General features: G+C 42.5%; 1 protein-coding gene across 3 annotated transcripts; it reads left to right on the forward strand.

The window, feature by feature from the left end:
- The first annotated feature begins 118 nt into the window (after window positions 1-118).
- Window positions 119-18127, forward strand: LOC147206111 (uncharacterized). Of its 3 annotated transcripts, XR_015100690.1 has the most exons (8): window positions 119-2891; window positions 4517-4693; window positions 7367-7576; window positions 9471-9684; window positions 10687-10921; window positions 15379-15478; window positions 16934-17075; window positions 17341-18125. XR_015100690.1 is itself a non-coding variant. In XM_086109035.1 (5 exons), the coding sequence occupies exons 1-5, from the start codon at window positions 2418-2420 to the stop codon at window positions 10863-10865; spliced, it is 1254 nt and encodes a 417-aa protein (XP_085965161.1). In that variant the 5' UTR covers window positions 119-2417; the 3' UTR covers window positions 10866-12132. The 3 variants fall into 3 exon arrangements, 1 of the variants encoding a protein (XP_085965161.1); XR_015100689.1 differs by having other exon boundaries at window positions 16934-18127; XM_086109035.1 differs by lacking the exons at window positions 15379-15478; window positions 16934-17075; window positions 17341-18125 and having other exon boundaries at window positions 10687-12132.
- The last annotated feature ends 1101 nt before the right edge of the window (window positions 18128-19228 follow it).

Genomic DNA, 19228 nt, shown 5'->3' on the forward strand with positions numbered 1-19228 from the left:
TTTGAAGGAAAACTGAGATTATGTAATTTTTTTTGTACAGTGTTTTACGAAATGGTCTTGCGATTAGGGTTTTATCCACTTTCTCAGTGGCATCATCACGAAATTAAAGTGAGTGTTTTTTGTTTTTAAACAATGTCGGAGCAAATGCTAACGAGATTAGGCTCTTTTCTCAGATTTTTTTCATACACCTTTTAGTTTACAAAACAAAATCAGTTGAGACTTTTGACACTATCCATATCCAGCTAAAAGATCTCCTTTGTAAATGTACACAAACATTATTCCGTTGCCATGTTTTAAAAGACTTTGTTGTCATACTAATCCCATGCAGTGATGAGTTATTCTGAACTGCAGATGGCTGCGGTCCAGGACGTCCCTGAGATAGTAGCATCCGACGTCACTCACTCTCTGACCTTGTTACACGGTGTGTGTAACCATGGCAATTCAGTGTTCCTGATGTTCCTAGTCGTCTGGTCGGCCCTGCGTGCGCGTCATCACAGTTCAGGCATCGTCTGCTCCGCGCGTCATTACCTCGCCGGTCTGAGCCCGGTTCGGTTGACAGGCAAATTGCCGGTGTCGGATTTTCCTCCGCTGACGTCCGAAAACGATTTACTCTAACAGTGGGGAATGCTGAAATGTTTGCACACTGCGGAGGGGGTCATTGTGTTTGTTCAGCCATGGTGGCATTTATCCGCTCCTCAGTTAAGCAAGCGAAATATTTTGGCTGCGGTCCAGTGGGGCCAAGTGACGTGTGCACAAGAACCCTGACCTGGAACGTCTGTGATGTACACACAATTGGGTGTGCTGTGTTATCACACTTGATTCATTTGACCCAACTGCACACCAGAGACATGTGTTGTGCTCCTCAGCAGTCCAAATGTGACATAGTGGTACCTTGATTTAAGTGACGAAATTGTGAATTCAGCTTTTCCCATTGAGACAAATTGAACACAATCAAAAAGTTTTACTGAACAGTGTTGTACTGTACAAAAAAACCCTCTGTAATAACATTTGTTCTCCAGATACCCTGCAAATATGGAATATGCCAGCAGGAAACAATACCGCACCTAATATTTTATCTTTCTTTGTTTCCATGTTCTTCTTTCTGTAAAGATTAATTCAAAGATTTTTCTAAATATAAATCTTCCGCATGGATTTTTTTAAGTGCCTTATTCTGATTGTGAGTAGCATATTTCATTTCAACTAGAAAGGGAGCGATGATAGAGACTTGATGACAGAGTGTTCATCAAATGACAAAAGTGCATCTCGATTCACTAATCAGCGCCGTGACTGTCACCATGGTAACAATCCAGAAGGTCGGCAGAATGGAGAGATGAAATTGATGTCCTTAAGCCTCAGAAATTGTCACACATGCCATCATAGTGGGCGTGACAATACAGAAATTGCAACTTAAACTACCTCAATATGTTCATGTTAAATTACAACCGAATCACATCTAGATGTGTATTTATGTTGTGGTTTCTGTCTTAATTTCTTCAACTCCAAAAACGTCATTCTTGAAACCAATGGAGGTTTTGCACAATTTTCTCCACTTTTCTTGAAATTGTGACAAATCTGAAACTAATTGAGTACTTTTTGCATAGGTTCTACTAAATTCACCAAAAAACCCCCGAACTATTTCCTGCGGTATACTTCCAGCTCGAGCCTTGTAGCCTGTAGTGCTTATGTAACTTTGTGTGTGACTTCTTCTGCAGGAACCTTTGCAAATGTGAGAACATTGATAATTCTCAAGTCAAGTCAAGCTTTATTGTCAAATATGCTCTCTGTGCAACATACAGCAAAGATGAAATTACTTTTCCCCTCAACCATAGTGCAAACATGCAGTGCATTCAAACACACACAGCTACAAATAAGGGCAGCAAAACTGAACTCAGGACTGTTTCCAACTCATTTTGGAATGTCACCACCGTCTCAAAAAAACCCCCCACACACATTAATGGAAAGTATAGCGTCAACATTCTCATAATTTATATTAAACTGAAAAATCTAAATTTCGCGTCAACATTCTCATAATTTGATATTAAACTGAAAAATCTAAATTTTATTTTCGCTGACAGGTCAAATTTAACCTGCGGCCTCAGTGTACACAAACCTGTAGCGGCCATGAAAAAAAATCTAAAAGACATTTTTAAGTACTGAGATTTTTGTTGTATTTTGGGGCACCTTGAGTGAAAGACTGACATTTAGTGTATTTATTATTACTGTCAAATGTGAAAACGGGACCACACGATATGTCAGAGAGAGAGAGAGAGAGAGAGAGAGAACGCACATGGCACGTCTCAGGCGACAAGTGTTGACCGCCTGGTACAGCCTTCACCCTCCCACCGGCGGACGAAAGGGAGTCCGCCCTCCTCCTGGCTCTCATCCAGACACAACAGCCGCCCGAGCGTCTTCGGGTCATGGACGGCGCGAAGTCTCAGCACGTCGGCGTGGAGGAGGCAGAGGACAGGTTCCGCGTCCTCGCCTATGACACGGCGCTCAGCACGGTGGTGGCGGTGGCAGTGTACGTGGCGCTCAAAGCCGGGCTAGACGGCGTCCGCCGGTGGCGCGCCCGCATCTCGGTGCTCGTCGTGGGCTCGGGTCCCGTGGGGCTGACGGCCGCCCTGGTCGCTGTCCGCTCGGGGAAAGTGCTGCAGCTGACCGTGCTGGACGAGCGGAACCGGAGCGCGCTGCTCTGCCGGCCTCAGCAGATCGCCCTGGATCCACGCAGCGTGGATTTTCTGCTGGGACTCGGCGTGGACTTTGACAACATGGAGGGATGCTGGCAAGACGAGCACTTCTTCACCAGGATCGGCGTGTTCCAGGAGTACCTGCTCAGCATCCTGGAGCAAAAAAAGCAGCAAGTGGACGTCAGGGTGCAACTCGGCACCAAGGTACACACACTTATGCAAATACGTTTTTATAGATTTGATGAGGCTTGTTAACGAATGGCATGAAAGTACTTCTGGGTGGCAAAAAAAAAAAGTCATTGGTGTGCAGAAAAGATTGCAAGACTGCCTTAAGTGTGTGAAGATTGTACTAAATGTTCCCTTTTCGGACAGCTTTTTCCTTATAATCTAAAAAAAAAAGTAACCTGGACGAGCTGCTTAACTTTTCCCATTCTATTCAAAATACGTCATCATAAACATAAATTATGATTTATGCAACTTTCTGCCAAATTATTGTTTGGCGAGTGTTTACAATGTACACAATCCCACTTTTTGTACAGTTCTTTTATTAAAATGTCAAGTGAATGGAGTTAGTACTTAACCTTTCGTACGCTATCCTTCAAAACAATTGATGAAACACAATTTCGTGCTCAACTTTTTACAATATTCCATCCTAAATTTTCTTGACTGAGTGCAGGTCTTTTTTCCCCATTCACCCCCTATTCTAATGATGGGATAATAGGGACTCCTTGTCCCTTCTCCCGCAGCCAGAACTCATCCTGGAAGAAATAAGAGAGTTGGCATGTACTGTATGCCTCGAGTATGTATGCAAAGAGTGACTGAATGCTCATTAAATATTTGTGTCATGGCTGCAGAACAGAGACTTCTTGTTTTTACCCCGCTCTTCGCCTCATTAAACAGCAATGCTTGCAATCTAAACCCGCACATGACCTTGTTGTACGTCCACATGTCCACATTCCGCCTTGGCGCCGATGACTTTGCAAAGTGGAGAAGAGAGTCTTAAGTTCCAAAAAAATAAAATAAAAATAAAAGTTGGGTTGCATTACCACCACGCTTTTGTGCTCACTGTATCATCGTTCAAGTGAGTCAATGAGTTTTATTCAGACAAAAGTAGTGCTTTCCCGCCATTTTGTGGCATCTTGGCTCCGGAGAAATATGTTGACGAGTTTTGTTCAGATAAAAATGTGCTTTGCTGTCATCTGGCGTCATGGAGTCATAGAAATCTGAGAGAAGTCGATGAGCGTCACTGAGACATCTGCAGGGAATTAGAGCTCTGACTCTATTCCACTATAACATCACTTACCATAAAATGCAATATACAGTAGCTTGGTAACACCTATTTCCTGCTGGTTTCATCCAGTAACTGAGGACCCCCCACCCCTCCTCCAGCCTGTCATTGTGTCTTTTAAAGGGTTCCCTCTCGACGCTGCCTTGAATGCCATGACTGTGAGCCGTTCCAGCTGCCGTTATTTCTCTCTTTCAGCCTCACACCACTTAGTCCCTCACCTTCTCCTTCCCTCCACGAATACCTGCTATTTTACCCAAGAACACTTAAGTCAGAGGATATTGGTGCCAAGGAGGTATGACATGTTCATTATTAGCTATATTTGGGGGAGGAGCTAAGGTTTCCAGTCAAGTCAAGTCAACTTTATTGTCAAATGTGCTCTATGTGCAACATACAGGAAGGATGAAATTTCTTTCCTCTCCACCACAGGATAGAGATAGAGAAGGTTGGCTCATTGTTGGTAGAACGTGACAGAGCAATGGCTGCATTTTTATGTTCTTGCCTTTGATGACATCAGCGGTGATTCCATTGTTTTCTTTTCCAGTTCACCCAGGATTATCTGCGGCGCATCCCAGCCGAAGAGTGGCCACGTGTGATCGTGGTGGCCGACGGTTCATGCGGCGACTCCTGCTCCGTGCTGGGCCTCAGCTCCGACTACACGGTGGAGTCGTGCCACGCCTACGGAGCCAACGCCAGCATCGAGAGGCTGGACCAGAGACAGGTGGCATAAACAAACACGAGCACAAACATACTGAAGTGTGGGTGCGATAGGAAGTCAGCAGAAACAGGATATTGCAAGATATTAAAGAGACCATAAATCCACAATTTGAGCAAACGGGCAAATACAAAAGAGGTGATGACTATAAACAGTCCTGTCGACATGTCAGCAAAAATATTTGACCTTTTGAGAAGAGCCGCTGTTCAGATGAGACGGATGATGGCTTTCTATTCACAACGTGCATCATTTATTTCTCAGCTAAGCTAATCTGAAATTCACATACGGGCGGCAATATTTTCAGATTTTCAGTTTATTTCATATGACGAACATACATATATATGTATAGAACCCACACAGCTCCATATAACATGCTGTGTGGGTTCTATACTCCAGTATCTTAATGTGAATGAATATACAGTGGATATAAAAAGTTCAGACACACTTACTCAAATGCTAATTTTTCGTAATGTGAAAAAAGGAGACCCAAGTTTTTCCAAAACGTTTTCCACCAATAATGTGGCCTAGATTACCTTCACGTCTCTATTGAAAAGCAATGAAATCTTTTGGTCAGGGGAACATTACATAAATAAATACATACATACATAAATAAACAACCGGGCTAATGTGGTTGCACAGGTCTGCGCACCCTCTTATAGCTGGGCTGTGTCCAGAATTAACCAAAGTCAAACTCGTGTTTAATTGGAGTCAGCAGACACCCGCCACCATCTGATTAAGACCAAATAAAGTTCAGCTGTTCTACTTGGCTTTTCCTAACATTTTTAAAAAACTTTCTAGGAGAAGAATGAAAGTTTTGTGCTAACACTGCCTGCTACACAGAGACAAATGGTGTTGAATTCACTCAGTTATTTCATCACATAGTTGCACACAATAAAATCATCTGGATCTAGATTTTTTTTTAAAAATGAGACTAAGATGAGGTAAGATAAGAAAACCTGCATTTGTCTCACAATGGAGAAATTCCCAATGTATATGTACAGCTACTTAAAAGATGTATCTAAATCCAGATTATTCTATTGTGTGCAGCCACTTGACAAAATAAACCTGAGTAAATTCAACACGTAATTTTTTTTCAGTGTATTTTGAACTGGTGATAAAGCCATCCACCTGAAGAATAACAAGCTCATGCGTGACTGTAGGTATGGCGTACTTTTTGTGGTGAGCAATGTTGCATTTGCATCAATACCCTTTTGGAATTACGGACAAAAAGTTGGTTTCATTGGACCATACCAAAATCTCTCAAATAACATTTGACAAAATGTGTTTTGGTCCAATAAAACTAGGCTGAATATTTTAGTCAAATCCCAGTTATGAGTGGGTGTGCACACTTGTGCAGTCACGTTGTTTAGGTTTATTTTGACTTCCCTTCTTGAAAAGAAAAAAAAAACGGACTTGCAGAGGTTATAGGTGATTTTAATTTTCTATATATGACAAAAGCCCAAATGACCAAAAAACAGTTGTATTTTCAACTTTTCATGTCCACTGTACATGTTGATCGGACCACAGTCTCTCTGATGTGTGATGCCATCTTAACGATTCACATCACGTACTCCACGCACAGAGGTCGCACGGCCTCCTCCTGTTATGCCCCTTCCCACCCCCCCTTCACCCCTTCCAGGCTTGTTTCCTGTTCTGATTGAATTTGCCTCCCAGGATACAACCCGCTCGGCCTCGCTCACCGGCCTTCCTCGTCCCCATCATCTTGCCATCCGCTAAATGATCCCACTTGGCTGTTTTATGTCAGAACAAGGGAGATGGATCAATTCCGACTGGAGGGAGGTTGGGGATGTAATGTTGTAGTGTTGGACTGAAAGGGATCCATCACAAGCAGAGATCATGTACTGTATGTTCTTTGCTTTATGACCCGATAGAGCTCATGCGTGCAAAGGGCCCAATCAGCACGTATATTTTCCAAAATAGGGGTTTTGGATCCTGGGATCCCTGACACAGGAACCCCTCATGAATGCCCAACACAAATTAACTAATTCACTACCGTGGACGTTTATAACCATCAATTGAAATCCAATCGGTTACAACAGTTTATTTCAATGTAATCTTTTCCAATAACAAATAATGAAAACTGTTAGTTAAAACTTGCCATCATGAAGCCCTTATTAATGATACTGACAGTGTTTTAAAGGAGACAATAATGCACCCCCCCCACATTTAAAACACTTCTTTGGTGTCTAAATTATTATTTCATCAAAATATCTCGAGGATTAAGTTTTATTTCACACTTAGACACCCTATTTCTTGACTTCTCTGGCAAGTGACTGGACACACCGTCCCATTTACTGCTCTGCCAACGGCGACAACAAAGACTGGAGAAAAAGATAGCGCTTTTAAAGACAATAAAAGCATTTTCACTCATGGAGGCAGCACTTTGTAATCAATCTCAATGTAAACTCAAACAGAGTAGCTCTACCTACCATTTGCTCGTGGTTATTCCAGGTAGTGTATTCCTGCAATTGCTTGAAAGTGTCTCTGGATCTTCGCCCAGTCCAGCTGATGGAAGTTATGGGGAGAGAAACGCAATCTGTGGCATTGTTATGCAAATAAGCTCCACTGTTCCATCACCATATAGAAATGACAATGACAATTCCCCGGCTGAGATTTTGTGAGTTGTCTTTTATTTATTTTTGGATGTATTCTCGTCAGGTGCCCACTCCGGAGATCCGCGCCCACAGTCTCTACTTTGACCTGTCCGCATATGGGGTGGAAGCCCTGAGGGAGCACCGCAACCCCGCGGCCAAGCCCGGCTTCCACTTGAAGATTTACGGCACCTTCAGGAACCGCTACATGGCCCTTGCATGTCCCGCCTCCGACGCCAGGATGGTCCGCTTCCTCAGACACACGGCCAACTCCTCAGTGAGTTACTAGTACGCTCTTTGTCTTCACTAGTAAGATAATTCAGCACACTAGTAGAAGAACTAGGATGTGCTCACAGTTTTCTACTACAGGTGTGGAAGGTCGTACTGGAAAAAAAAAACATGACTAGTACGCTCTGTCTTCACTAGTTTGACAATTCAGTGCACTTAATAGAATGACTACGGTGCACTAAGAGGTACAACTGTCTTACTGTAATGTTTTGTAATAGTCCAGAGTGGAAGGCAGTAGTGGGAGAAAAACTTGTACTGCATGTTCTTTGTCATCATTTATAGGTCAACTTTGGTATAGTAGGAGGACAACTACACGTTACTAGAGTCGTAAAACTGCGCAGTGTGCACTTGTTGACAACTGTGTGTTACTGGTACACCTAATGACATTACATTCTGCAAGTTAAGATTCAGTGCTTCACAATCAGGACTAAAATTATGCTAATCTCAACTACTGGTGTAATGCCGAACACTTCTCATGCAAAGGATTATTCCATTTTGTCAGCAAAATGGGAAACTACAGTATATCAGATGATCTTTCATGTCACAGATTGCAGTCAAAGCAGTACTAGTCCTTAAAATGGAGTTTAAGGACTTAATCTAGTGCAGGAGTCTTTGCAGCACACAGCGATGGGGTTTGCCTTGAGCCCCCAAATGACAAAATACGCCACTGCTAATGCACTGACCAAACATCAAAGTGGTGTTTACAGAAGCTTGTTCTAGGTACTCATCACCTTGCACTCAACAGAGTCCATTAGAGTTTTCTGTGTATGTGTGTGTGTGTGTGTGTGTGTGTGTGTGTGTGTGTGTGCACTGTTCTGTGTGAGTGCAGGTTCAAGTCTTTAGATGCGCTCACAGTGCGTCTGACAAGAGGAATGGTGTGTGTGTGTGTGTGTGTGTGTGTGTGTGTGTGTGTCCTTTTTTTGTGTCCGCTGCATACGCACACTCAGGTACGTGGCAAGGCTGTCCTTGTTGCTACGTGGGCGTCCGTGGTGTGTCGCGTTACTTGGTAACAGATGCTTTCGCAGATTTGCGTGGAAAGAAGACAAGCGTCACAAAAGAGGGTGGGGGAGAGAGAGAGAGTGAGCTTTGGTTGGCACTGCCCTCACCCTTGAATTGGAAATTGTTCATCTCCAGTGCTTTGATGAATCGCCACAGATACCAAGTCATCAAAATTCGGTTAACTAATTAAGAATGAACCTTCTTTTGAAACGTTTTAGATGTGTTCATGCAAACAAGAGTCATCAAAGGTGGGCATTTTTGTCCAATTTTGTCATTTCCGACTTCAGCTCTTGAAATTCGAGGGACCCGACTTAATTCAACTCGATTAACAACAAGCTGCAGTTTGAATAATTCATCAAAAAGTCTTCAAGCTTTACTGTCAAACATAAAACAAAAGGAATGACTTTTGTTTTATCTCTTAACATTCCATCCATCCATTTTCTGAACCGCTTGATCCTCACGAGGGTCGCGGGGGGTGCTGGAGCCTATCCCAGCTGTCTTCGGGCAGTAGGCGGGGGATACCCTGAATCGGTTGCCAGCCAATCGCAGGGCACACAGAGACGAACAACCATCCACGCTCACATTCACACCTAGGGACAATTTTAGAGTGTTCAATCAGCCTGCCATACATGTTTTTGGAATGTGGGAGGAAACCGGAGTACCCGGAGAAAACCCACGCAGGCCCGGGGAGAACATGCAAACTCCACACAGGGAGGCCGTAGCTGGAATTGAACCCGGTACCTCTGCACTGTGAAGTCGATGTGCTAACCACTGGACTCCCGGGCCGCCATCTCTTAACATTTTTTCATTTAAAAGGTTATCCCAAAATGTCAAGAAGTAATAATGTCATTGAAAGGACCGTCTTTCTTTCTTTACTCGGTCAGCTTATGAAGAACATCTTCCATCAGTCCTTCAACGCATACAAGACTGACATTGAGCCACGGCTGAACGACGTGACGCTCTACCACATGCAATGCAGCCGTCGCCTCTTTGAGATCCAGCTGTCGCACAGACGTGTCAGCGCCGCCTACATCGAGGGGGACAATGTCGCTGTTACCGTGGAGGGAGAGGCGGCCCGCGTCCTCAACTTTGACACGGGTACTATAAAATTAGTGTGGGATATCATTATTTTGGTAGAAATTAATTTGACCTTCTGAAAACCTTTTGCTGCTCATGTCCAAGTAAAATGTTGGTTTCTGGTATGTGCCTCACGTGAGGCCAACTCCTCATTGTTTCAATCCTTTTTGTGCAACTTGTTTTGCTCGATCAAGGAGCTGAACTGTAAAATTCAGAACAGTCATTTTATCCATGAAAATCTCCAAGTCATTCCTACAACTCTTCCAGTTTCTTTGTTTCAACCTGTTGATGATGCTATAAACTAACTGGCTGGAGGGATTTTGATGTAATTTTATTCATAGAGATTGTACACTCTATACTAAATCCTCTTTTCCCATTGAAATGAATAGAAATGTCGTCATCTGTCCAAGCCTCCAAAACATTGAAGCATGTTTTTTTTAATAAGGTAAATAACAAATTATGATATAGTAAGTACATCATTAAATAGAATTTAAAGAAATAAACCAATTGAGCATCATGATTTAATGCTTCAATTTTATTCACTGTGCTGCTCTTTCTGGTGTGCGTGCCTTGGCCATCTGGGGGCAGTATAGCACAGACATACGGTACATGGAGATGGTCACACAGTTTATTCATTCAGTATTTCTGAGAATGTCCACCAGAGGGTGTTGATCTAATATGTTTTCATTATTACAGTGATCTCTCGCTACTTCGCGGTTCGTTTATCGCGGGTTCAGTGCATCGCGGATTTTTTCAAACATATTAAAAAAATATATATATATATACTGTATATATATATATATTTTTTTAAACATATACATGGAGTTATGTGCTCTATGTGACTCACTGTTGTTTTGCAGCTTCTCGCAGTCCGTTTGCGGATTTTAAAAAAAAACATTTTTTTTAACCTATGTTAATTGGACGCTACTTCGCGGATTTTCGTTTATCGCGGGTGGTTTTGGTCCCCATTAGCCGCGATAAACGAGGGATTACTGTATTACCTTTGAATTGTGTATCCTCTAGGCTGCGGCGTGAATCTCGGCTTGCGGGGCCTCGAGTCAATGGGGAAGTTTATCTACCGCACCGCCACTGCCGTCGACCGGCACGACATCCTGGAGGCCCTCTCGGCCAAAATGCAGCACTCCAGACAAGTGGCTCGCACCTTCAAGCAGACTGGCTTGACTGAGTCCATGTATGCCTGACGTTGGCCGCTTGTATGGTCAGTGCACACTGCCCTTCTCGTCATCACAGAGAGAAGGTAACGCCAATGCCAATGACTTGATATCAACATCAACTCACATAAAAGTGTACTGGAATGACATTCTGATGTCTTTGATAGAGTAGCATATTTTTATGTGAGTGGTTCTATCCTTTATCATGCTGGATGTAAAAGTGAGGAAATACTCGATGTTCAAGTTCAGGTGATCCTCAGTCCTTGGCAACACCACCTAAATTTGTACGCAGGTTGAAACGCTAACCGATAATAACGCCGGGAGTTAAGTCACCATTACAGGAAATATGTGGATGAAAAATACTTTTATGCCATGAATATAAACCATTCTAATTGAAGAGAGCGGTGGTAACTGAACAATACATCTTGTGCTGCATTCTACTACAACAGGTCAACAGCAAATTCAAATCAAAGATTGCGTTGTGTCCTTATCTCGTTGTGTCTTTACGTTCTTTCTCACACATCAAGTTTGTGGCATATCTTGATTTTTTTTTTAGTTTTCAATTTTGACCTTTAAAAGCTTGCGCAATACGGATTTTACCACGGATTGTAATTTATACCTGTGAGGTTTCAGAAAAAAAGATCCACCTGTTGCTCAAGTTAACCCTGAGTTCATAAATATTACAAAGTGCTAACTATGTTACTATATTACATTTTATATTATTGTTTTTTTATTATCATCATTATTATGATTATGAAAAGCTTATGTACTAGAGAAAAATAATGGGCAGATTTACAATCAGCACTCAAATGTCTTCAAGAAAGGTTTACTTGCGTCTCTCGTTATTAGTATTTTTTAAAACTTTTTTGACCAGTGTAATTTATCAGGTCCCAATTACAACCTCCAAACACGCCACCTCTGGACCGTTGTAAAGCGAAATGATGCGCAAGCAGTTCTGAATTTTGCCTGATTTAGATGTCACAAGGAGGGGCATGGTTGACCGATTGTGACATATCCTGCTCTGACGTTTGCCCGGTATGATTCTCAGAGTCTTCAAAAGTCTCTTGAGCGCAAGAAAAAGTTGCTGTATTTGTTGCCAGTTGTTTTAGTGGCTACACAGTTGTAGAGTCACAGAGAGAATCATCCATCAATTGGGATTCCTCTCAAGCTAAGCGGATTTTCAGCGAGGCTACAAAATTAAGTTCTGTCACTCTTGATCCATGAGATATTTTAATGATAAAATATGTCTCCATTAAGTGTTGAGTTCATGTGAATAAAACTGTGTCAGTTCATGTGATTTCATATGAATGTGATCAAATTATTTTACTATGGAGGAAATTTAGTCGGGCAGCTAATTAAATAAATAAATAAATAATAATAATACATTTTATTTGAAAGCGCTTTTCATCACACTCAAAGACACTTTACAAGAGCTTAAAACACAGGATAAAAATGTGCACTTAAAACAAGCATACATAAAGAAAGAAAGAGAAAAAAATATATATATATACACACACAATGAAATTGTGTACAGGTGCACCTGTCATTCAAAACAAATTTTTCATTTAATTGGACGATAAATTGTTCATCAGTATTTTTTTCAGCCAAAAAAATCCATATCATGGGGCCCATAGAATTGAAATCCTTGCATTAATTTATATTCTTAATCAATCAAGTGTTTGGACTTAGACCACTGTTGCACTGGAGTTCTAGTGGCAGTCCTAATAATTTAAATCACTCCCCCGCTTAGTGACAGAAATGGACTTTGCCCATTGTAGTTCTCAGTGGCTCAGTTTAGTTCTGTGGTCTCTTCCCGATGCCACCACCATCTTCAGTACTGTACTTTCTTTCGGACAGGGTATGTAGTTTAAATAGAGCTTTGCTGCCCTCTAGCAGTCTTTGAATCATACAACATTAAAAAAATGCCACATCACCACGGTTAAAGAAAGCACATTCGAATGGTGACACTGGCAGCATCAGAATCAGATGGCAGTTATTTCATTAACATTTATTATGCATGTACATTTATAATAAGGGGTGCAATTCAGGTGTTGTCTCAATGTAAAGGCGCACACATTGCTGTACTTCTACCATGAAAATAGTTTAAAAAAATTCTCTTTTGACAGTGCAACCTCCCAATATATAGAATTTAATTTCATTTTCAGTTGGGGAAATTCAGCCAGAATTGCGGCTCTCACAGATTGTCTGGTGCTCTTGGTCTACCAAATACATATCGGGCCCAACTAAAGCTGCTCCTGTGTGTTAAAATGACCTTAAGACAAGACTGTAGACTTACACAAGACAATGAGTCACAAAACGTATTTTCTTTTTTTGCACCTTTAACATTAGTGTATCAAACTAATAAAAAAATGTCCCCATCCAAATCAGTCACCTCTAATGAAGTAGGCCTGCTGAACCCTCCCAGGTCAACTGCGTTCACCTCTGAACTGGCCCTTTGCTCTACTACAAGGCCTCTCATTATGTAGATTATTCACAATCATGACAACATCTTCTCTCTTTGCATATAATTAACAGCGGGGGTGGGGTGTGTGCGGTGGTGAAGGACAACTTAATCAATGCATGGAATGACAGGTTGGTAAATGAATTAGACTGGCCAACGGGGTCTGTGGGCTCCAATCAATGACAAATGTTACAAGTACTGAATGCACGGTGAGACTCAGCTGCTTTTTACTAATTTGACTCAATTGTAATATCTCCAAGACATCCCTTTGGAACCCTACAGTGGAAATTAAACACATTTCTTGGATTTCATTTGTGCCCAAGTGTCTGAAAAAAAAGTGCCTGGTACATGTTTCATCCTGCCACAGGAGGGCAGTATTTGTCTATATTTGTGTAAAAAAAAAATTAAAATAAAAAAAAACGCAAAAGCTTCCACATCGGTTTACCCAGTCAATCATTCAGCTAAAAACTTGCAAATAAAACATAACACGACTAGAATGTAGTAAATTAAATATGAACAAATCCATTGGAATTCTTTTTACAATACGAATTCTCCTTTTTAAATTAAACGGTTTACAGTATACTTAAGTTGTTAAAAAGATTTAAGACTTGACCTTGTCAAATGGTGAGCCTTCCACTTTGCCCCTTTGTTATAAATAGTAGACCCTCATTGGTGATATTACTGTTATGTAGTCAAGCACAGAGGGATCAGAGATTGAACAAAATGGACAAAATGAGCCTCAGTTTGCCAAATAGTGAGCCAACAATGCAAATGCAATTTGTAACTAGTTTAGCATGACTTTATAGCTACCCATAATGTAAAGGAGTATCTTTTATATCATATGTAATATGACTTCAAATAAGATATGGTGGGCGGTAGTCCAGTGGTTAGCACGTCGACTTCACAGTGCAGAGGTACCGGGTTCAATTCCAGCTCCGGCCTCCCTGTGTGGAGTTTGCATGTTCTCCCCGGGCCTGCGGGGGTTTTCTCCGGGTACTCCGGTTTCCTCCCACATTCCAAAAACATGCATGGCAGGCTGGCTGGGATAGGCTCCAGCACCCCCCGCGACCCTAGTGAGGATCAAGCGGTTTGGAAAATGGATGGATGGATGGATAAGATATGGTTCCTCGCCTAACCAAAACTCCCAAAAGCAAACCAAAATTATAAACACAGAAGAAATGTATTTTAATCTTGGCCTTTAACATTCACCTTCCACCATGAATGAATGAAGATGTCGTTCTCTCCCTTCTCTGCTCGTTTGAGAAGACGAGAGCAGAGGATGCCAGCATGACGCCGTATCGACAGGGCTTCACTTGCCGTCTGACACGCAGACAGGAAGTCACTGTCGCAGACTTGGATATTGGCGCCTCATCTGATACGCAACGAGGGCCGCCTTGTCTCGGCTGCTGCCCGCACAAACAAGTCGCACACACCAGGAAAACATCGAATGATACTCTTAATGTTCACCATGTTGGTGTCGTAGTGAAGTTGACATATTTCTCATTTTCAGTTTTGAATATCCTCGGAAATATTGCCCTCATAAGAATCATCCATACTGTATAAAATTATGACATATGGTACATAGTCTGTTTATTTGACATTAATATGTGGGTGATAATCCTTAAATCCACATCCCCCAGTTATAATACGGTGAAACCATTTTTTAAAAGCCTCTGTCATAGAAGTAACATTACTGGTGGAAATAGTTTTGTCTTTGTCTCATTTTTTATATCACAACAACCTGACATTTGGACAGGGTGTGTTGACTTTTTAAAATCAACTGTATTTTTATTATTTTTTTTAACCATCCAGTCCAAATCACCCCTCCAGATTGAAATGAGCCTACTCCTCCTCAAATGTGTGTATGGAGTTGGGGATGTTCAGTATGTTGGGGCTGTGTGTCACAGGTAGCCTGGGGGGGCCAGGTTGCTGTTGACAGGGACGAGGGTCTCTGATTTGAGGCGAGCCGTCACACCAGCGACTGCAGCTGCCTCCCCCGAGTGACACCTCCCTGTTAGTCGGAGAGACGTGCCACTCTGCGTGTGTGTGTGTGTGTGTGTGTGTGCCTGTTGACGGCCCCAGTAGGACTGATGAGGTGGCAGGCCTTCATGCTGCACACCTAAGTGGACTCCTGCCTGTGCTTGGACAAAGTGCAAGAGGAGGTGAACAGACAAGTGAGCAGGTCAGCGCATACACAAAAGCAAGTGGAAAACACACACATACGCACGCCCACACACACATGCGTTTTCATGTCTCCAGAGAGCCTCCAGTGGCGTATCGCCATCCCCACCTTATCTAATTTCATTAATGTGATCCCCTGTCCGGCCCGTGACGGCTTAATGGCCATTATTTGTGGCTCCCTTCAAATAAAGGCCCGGGCAGTAAATTGCAGTGTGTGGAAATCGAGATATAAACGCCACCCTGCATTACTGTATAATATCTTTCCCTTTAATTAACTGAAAGCCGTGATGACATTTATTGGATTGCAAGTTACATGTTAATGGCTATAAATTGCGCCAGCCCCCCCCCCCCCCCCCCCCAAAAAAAAGAATCATTGCTTATTTTACATCAATAATTTGTGGACCTTTTGCTAATGATTATTCATTACTTGCCTACGGGGACTGTCGTGTTTGGTGAGCTAAAGTGAATGAAGAATGTAAAGATTTAAGTGGGCAGAGTCTACTTAGTGTTATGGCTTTTTGGTGCCATGCATTAACTGCTTCGCCCTGTTACCGTCCTGCCTGTATCTGGCTTCCCCTCCCTGTGAAAAATGTGTCGCGGAGGAATTTATTGCGTGGCTTTCATTCCATCAGCGTGAGCTACTTTCATGCAGAAAGTGCTGGTTTTTTTTTTTTTGGTTTTGTTTTTCGTGGCTTTCTGACAGCGCAAGTATATTCTCCAGTTGTGGCAGAAAAGAAAAACAGTCCCGGTGTGGGAAGAAAAAGGTGCTGGGCTGTGCGCATGTTTGCTGTGTACAAACAGTATAAAGTACTGCCATACACAGTAAAAATGTAATTATTTATAGTGATGTAAAAAAAATATGCGGTAGTGTATATGAAATACAATTGAATTTTGTACAATAAATAAACAGTCTAGTTTTTTGTTGATTATCTACTGTAATCCTGCTTTTTAAGCCTACAAAAAGTGATAATTTTGTTTTATAATGCTCAGAGATACTGTATATAATGCTCACTTTACCCTATTTTGCCGGTCCGTCCTCCGTCCGCGACCTGGGTACCCTTCTGTCATCGTCCCTCCATCCTTATTCATACAATAATCACCTTTCGTCCCCATCTGTCCTCGTCCTTTTAAAGCACTTCCGTCCCAGTCCCCACTCCCCTCCGAAAAAAAAAAAAAAGCGTCCGTGCATGACGCCGTGGGAGAGATGCATGGAGGGGTGGCCAATTAATACCTTACATATGAGACAGCACTTACTTTGTTCCATGCATTTGCATAGCACTGCTCATCCCATCTTGAATGGCGCCCTTTGCGACAACTGCAAGCCACTATTATCATGCAGAACATTAGCATGGCATGTGTCCACTGTTGTTTTTATTTCACCAACCACTATGCTGTGCATATGTACGTGTCTGTTGTTTTCATTTACATTTTTTTTTTTTTTTTGGCCCTGTGTCAGCTTGTGCTGGTCACATTCTCGACGTCGATTGGCCTTCGCCAACGAGGGACAGAGTGGACCCATGTGGGTCAGCCTGGAATACTGACGGAAGCAGTGATGGACTGACAGACCTTCCGTCAGTCTGGCAGAATGCCCACCCCTGGTAATTACCCCTATCATAAACGGAAGACAAACAAAATATTTAAATAAAATGAATCAAAAATCCACGAAATAGCTCAACCCAGAGCCTGTGAGGGAGGAGGGGTGGAAGGGGTTTACATTCTAGAGTGACGGGTTTCTATTATTTTGCACCTAATGTTGTGGCCAATGAGTATATGGAGTTACAGTGTGAAGCATTTGTGAGTGAAGTACTTCCTGTTTGTAGTTTGTCACAAAAATGTGTGTGTGTGTGTGTGTCCGTCACTCAGCCAGTACCAGCTTGCTCCTCGAAAAGAACGTATTCCCTGTCGTTGGCGGGCACCCGTCAGAGGGGGCGGGTGGCTCTCATCACGCGCTGCCACTTGCTCGGCGCTGGCATTGATCTGGCGTGGAGGGACGAGAGATCTGACAGGCCTGCCACAAAAATCAGAGCCCTCGAAAAGCTCGGCCGCATAGGACACACGCAGCGCACGCACACACAAACACATTCCCAAAGTCAAAAAGAGCAGTCAGTCAGTCAGTCAGCCGGCATGTACGCACGCAGATCGGGCCTGTCAGCACGCATCGGCCTGACCAGGCAGGCCCAACGTGGAAGGAAGAGAATGGCAACTGAAGGCAGATGTGATGGGGAGAGAATTCAGGAGCATTATGTACCAAGAAAGTCATTGTTTTTTTATGGCTGACTTGAGAGGCAAAGAACTCCATTAGAAGAATTTAGTTGGATTTCCTGTGAAAAGTAATGCTATTTAGTTGAACGGTGACATATTTTATAGCTGATGTGAAAGGCAGAAAACAAATTTTGTTGGAATTGGTTCAAAAAAGGGAGGAAACTGACTTCTTTTTGTTTATCCAAAAGTTACAGATTTGTCATTGCTTCAAAGACAATGTTTAAAGCAGCAATGGAAGAATTTTGCAGGGCATTGTACACAATATAGTACTAAAGAGGTTTTTTTTGTGGGTCACTTGAAAGAGGCAGAATCACAACTGCCAAGAGTGCATTTAAGATAAAATGAAAAATAATGTGATTAGTCCCACTATGGGGAAATTTGTATCATTTCAGCAGCAACAGTAGATAGATGAAGTCATTTATTTCATCAGAAGACTTTAGAATACATTTCTATTGAAACCAAATAATAAAAACATCAATTTGGAGAAAATTGACTTATTTTTCTTTTCCAAGATTTGTTATGGCTCAAAAGCGTTTAAAACAATGTTCTAAGAATTAAACCACTTTTTTTACGATTTTTTTTACAGTATCTGAAAAGTAACACTAAGTAGGAGAAACAAAATCATTTTACAACTTACTGAAAAAGAGATGGTGGTCAAATATTCAAATAGTTAAAAAAAAAATTATAGTTACTGTATGAACGGTAGCAACGGTAAAAACAAAATGAGTTCCCTTGGAACGAGTTGCTATGAGCTACATCTAATGCCCGAACGTTCACACATAGAGTAACTGGCCTGATGTCATTCACAAGACCACGCCCCTTACAGGCACACAGCCAACACACAAATACTACAGTCAGTGCATACAGTAACTATAATTATAGAACCCGGTTACTTTTTTACACTCATTTTCTTGTAATGGTTTTTCAATGGAGACGCGCGCACATACACACACACACGTACACTTGCACACAAAGTCGAAAAGAGCAGTCACTCAGTCAGCTCGGGCCTGTCAGCACGTATCGTGCGGACCAGGCAGGTCCAATGTGGAAGGAAGAGAATGGCAAGTGAAGGCAGATGAGATGGAAAACACACTTTAGCTGATCGAATACGAGAGCCAGCTCACTCTCGCACACCCGCTGACCCCCTACGCCAATCTCGTCCCACGTTAGCAAGCTGCCCTCGGGTGCTCGGGCCTTCCTCTCCAGGAGACGTGCATCCTCTCACACACGCGTTCATTCCTTCTGACGCTGGCTGCGAGTGAGTAACTGTGACAGGGACGGAGGGCGCGGGAACGATGGGGGTAGTGGGGGTCATGCTTGCACCAACAGACATTAGAGATGTTTTGTTTTTGCAAGACCGACAGAAAAAGTCGGCAAAAATGCTGAGTGGAGAGACTCCATGACTGACATACGTTGTGACTTTTTTTAAGGGGGGTGGGGGGGGACACAATGCGCTTTTTGGGGCAAGTTGACTTTGGAATTCTTCACA

The sequence above is a fragment of the Hippocampus guttulatus genome, chromosome 4 (assembly GCF_054856545.1).
Source record: "Hippocampus guttulatus isolate MCC_2025c chromosome 4, RoL_Hgut_1.0, whole genome shotgun sequence".
In the NCBI taxonomy this organism is placed as follows: Eukaryota; Metazoa; Chordata; class Actinopteri; order Syngnathiformes; family Syngnathidae; genus Hippocampus; species Hippocampus guttulatus.